This window comes from Notothenia coriiceps, unplaced genomic scaffold, assembly GCF_000735185.1.
Source record: "Notothenia coriiceps isolate Sejong01 unplaced genomic scaffold, NC01 NC01_scaffold00013884, whole genome shotgun sequence".
Classification (NCBI taxonomy): Eukaryota; Metazoa; Chordata; class Actinopteri; order Perciformes; family Nototheniidae; genus Notothenia; species Notothenia coriiceps.
The window spans coordinates 10388-14354 of NW_011346585.1; the positions used below are offsets into that span (position 1 = coordinate 10388).

The 3967-nt window shown below is 41.1% G+C and overlaps 1 protein-coding gene across 1 annotated transcript; it reads right to left on the bottom strand.

The window, feature by feature from the left end:
- Positions 1–299: 299 nt before the first annotated feature.
- On the bottom strand, positions 300–3748 carry LOC104948169 (inositol hexakisphosphate and diphosphoinositol-pentakisphosphate kinase 2-like). Its single transcript, XM_010774332.1, has 2 exons — positions 3253–3748; positions 300–392 (listed from the first exon to the last, which is right to left on the bottom strand). Exons 1-2 carry the CDS (start codon positions 3469–3471, stop codon positions 300–302), a joined length of 312 nt encoding a protein of 103 aa, XP_010772634.1. The 5' UTR covers positions 3472–3748.
- Between the last annotated feature and the right edge of the window lie 219 nt (positions 3749–3967).

Below are 3967 nucleotides of genomic sequence, written 5' to 3' on the forward strand. Positions count from 1 at the left end.
TTATTATTTAAGCACATTTTACAATATCAGCATTGAGTTATTTTGGCAGATAAAATCTTGTAGTGACAATCTGATTGTTAAGTTAAGCGTCCCGCTCGAAGCCACAAAACCTCTCCTGACATTTCCCCTCCACCTCCTTTAATGTTCCCCTCGTGCAACAGATGATTTTGACATTAAGTTGGTGGATGTTTACCTTTGGAGGGAAGAGATGAAGCCAGTCGCAGAGCGGCCAGTTCTCCACCGCTTCCTCCAGGATCACCTCCTCTGGAAAGGATGACCATGTCGATGGAGGTTCAAACTTACAAAGCCGCTCCAGGATCTGAGTCATTCGGCTTTGATTTGGATTTCCTCACCATGGCGCAGATGCCGACCACGATCTGTCGCTCCGGTGGCTTGACAGGGAAGACAGAAAAAATGGAACAATGCAACGCACAAGTTTAAGTTTAATGAAAAAAAGCAAGAGGAGCACAGAATACTTGGTCTTTCCATCCTTTTTTTATAACTTGATGTATTTAGATTTTTAAGGGTGTCCATTATCATCTGGCGGGGACAACGGCTGGAAATTAGCAATGTGGCTAAGACTGTCCCATTTACGTGTTGTTTGGACAGTTGATGAAAAAGGGGACTCGGCCCACGACACTATAAAACAAATAAACTCCAACCAAACTAACATCAGGATGTGAATTCCAGTGAATTTTTGAAAATGTATTGGACCCTACTGGTTATACTTGGTGAGTGTCAAAGAGGGTTTTTTTGAATTAGTGCGCTTGGCAGCTTAATTCTTGTATTCATGTATAGCCTTTCATGATAAGGTTTTAAACGTCAACAGTCATCTTAGATCGTAGGGTGTCATTTGACCTGCAGACACAAATTGGCCAGCTAAAGCCTCAACATTTACAGGCCCTGACCCCACTGACAACCAAACTGACACAAACTTGACAGCAAAACTGACACCAAACTGACACCAAAGAACACGTCCCGACGGAAACACGACCGTTGTGTTGCCCCTCATCTCTAACGTGTGGCCATGTGCCACACCTGAACACAACCGCAAAAGACATTCAGCCGGCGCCAAGTGCACGTACGAACTGCGCATGGCGGAGTGGCAATAACTCTCCTTACCAGCCAGGCGGCGGTAGTGTGTATTCGTCATTCAAAGAGGCAACCTAACGGAAGACAGACTGCGTGATACACACGAGAGAAGAAGAACAGACGCGGTTTGATAAAACAGACAAAAAATAGCGTGTGCGTTCTCATTTCGTTTCACTCTACAGATTCGAGAAGCTCATGGGGCTTTCATGCAGAGTTGTTGTGCTAGGAATTAATTTCCGGTTTTCCGCACAAACAGTGCGCTAGTGGATTGTCAAAGGGGGAGCTCTCTTGCGGGGAAATTATACAGGATGTGTTCGCTGTAATGTTCTTTGTAAACTAGTAAAAAAAATAATCTATTTTTTTTTATTATTATTATTATTTATTTTTTTCATTTTTATTTTGTAATCATCTCGCGACACCCACTCGGGGTCTCGCGACCCCCACTTTGGGAACCCCTGCACTAGCTGAACAGCCAATCAGAGTGATTTCTTTGGCCGACGGCCTTTAGCCGACAATAGGGCTGCTTAATTAATCGTATTTTAATCGCAATTACGACTTTGGCTTGCAACGATTATGAAAACAACATAATCGAAATAAAACGATTTTTTTATTATTATGTTTTTTATAGGTTTTATTTTTTTTTTTATATATAGGCTTTTCAGTTGAATTGAAGTTCAGGGAAATCAACTGTTAAAAACATACTGTTGACATTTTCTTTTCAATAAATGGATGTTTTCAGAGTAAATGGATAATCGTGATATCAATTATTGACCCAAATAATCGAGATAATGGTTTTTGCCATAATCGAGCAGCCTTAGCCGACAGCCGGCGGAACGGAAGGTGTCGGCACGGCCGAAAAGACACGACGGGGCGGGACACACCAATCTGAGTAGAGCGACAGGACGCTAATTGACGGCAAGACATCTATCGATGGCCAAAATCAGGTTGGTGTGTCAGGGGCTTTACATGTACATTTGGGGATTAAAGACAATGTGAAAAAATTCAGATTTGTAATATTGGGCTTTAATGATCAAATGTCGTCGACCTCATCAATAACTCAGTTTGCTTAACGCCAAATAATCTATGCACTGTTGAATGGAAAAACATTCAGCAGGTTGATAAAGAAAACATCATCTAAACTAAAACATTATTGCATGCATACAGAATCTTATTCTTCAGAAAACACTTAAAGTTTTGTGTAGATTGATTGCTACACTAATACGTAAGTAAGAGCCTTTTTGCTGATGTGCCACAGTAATGTAGTTGAAAGGAAAAGTATGGACGTGCTGAGCTGCTTCCTGTAAAACGCTCTCTGGATAAAGACGATCAGATTGTGAAACAGAGACAAATACTCACTGAGACATAGAAATCATAACAAGTAAGCGAGCCGCTAACACAGCACTGCCATCAAGTCCTTTTATAGCTAAAGGACTACACAACAGACCAGATGTTTATCTTCTGCATTGTTCTCACGCCAGCCGTTGTATATTTTTGTCTCCATTTATTTTCCGTTCCTAATAAAAACATTCCTCTTTATAATACCCAGGCTTGTAAATGTCCTACTGCCCAGAAATGACCTAGACTTTGGCTTCTTGTTCCCAACATTAAATCATATTTTTTCACATGAACACTTCAGTTACATTAGGTCATTTTAATGCAACACATGGTCTCTGATTTTAGGTACAATAACATGGAGTCTTTTGATATTTCACAATCAAAGCGTTTCAAAAAGGAACAACATTTTTACTTAGTCTATTTGCAAAGACACAGCTTCTACACCAGCTTTCTGTAAACTTGAATGAGAGGCATATCTCATGGGCAAAGTGTATCAGTAACTCACTCTGTCTTTCTACTTTGAACTCACACAGATAAGTAGTGTGACTATCGGGAGACAGTTTGTGAAAAAGCATTCTCAGAAAGTTACTTAGCGAAAATACATGTTTGTGAGGTATTGAGCTAATGTGTGTATAACTAAGACTGAGTATCAAACAGCACAAGTTGTGTATGAGTTCATTAACAGATGTTTTATTACTGTTTCGCTGTTGTTAAGCTTCATTATCTTATATTCATTTCTGTTTTCAAGATGATTCCGGATAGCATGGGGTGATTCTTTTTAAACAAATGCTCATTTTGTAGGCGTAGTATTTCTTTAACACCTACCGACTCGTCGTCATCGCCTTCCATATCCTCTTCTCGAAACATCTCGTTCTTCATGCCTGCCTCCATTTGACCCATGTCCTGCTCGTCATCCCCACAGCCAATCACAAACCGAGGAACGTCTCTGTGGCTCCGCCCCCGTTCCAATGCTTCTCTTTCTCCTTCTCCTTCTCCTGCTTCTGCTCCTGCCACTACACCTGCTCCGTCAGAGGTCCTGGACATCACATACCTCTATAAAACATGGCTGCTTCACGTGGCTCCTCCCCAGATAGCAAAGCAGGAAGTAGCCCGGTATCAGTGTATGACCGTCACTATATGACCGGCGTCTGGGAGCCCGGTGATAAAGTGGAGTGTCTGTTGGAGTTTGTGATAACAGCAACGTGCGTCTGTGCAGCTACAGTTTGTGTTGAGGTAGAAGAGAGAGGCGTACTGACGTAGAAAATCAAGATCCTGGTTGCTGCTCCGAGTCAACATCTGGGCACCATTTTTCTTGCCCTAGGGGAAAGAAATGAAAGAAATTGAGAAAATATTCTGTCCTTTTTTTGCCATTTTTGTGCTGAAAGAAATATTTACAAGAGATTTAAGAACATATTTTGTAAAACCATGTTCTAAAGTGCTGCTTATGCGTGAAGAAAGTTAAAGACTAAGATCAAGGGATTGAGAGTTAGTCAAGTAAAACAAATCTTACTCTTACAGTTTAAACAAAACATCGAAACTT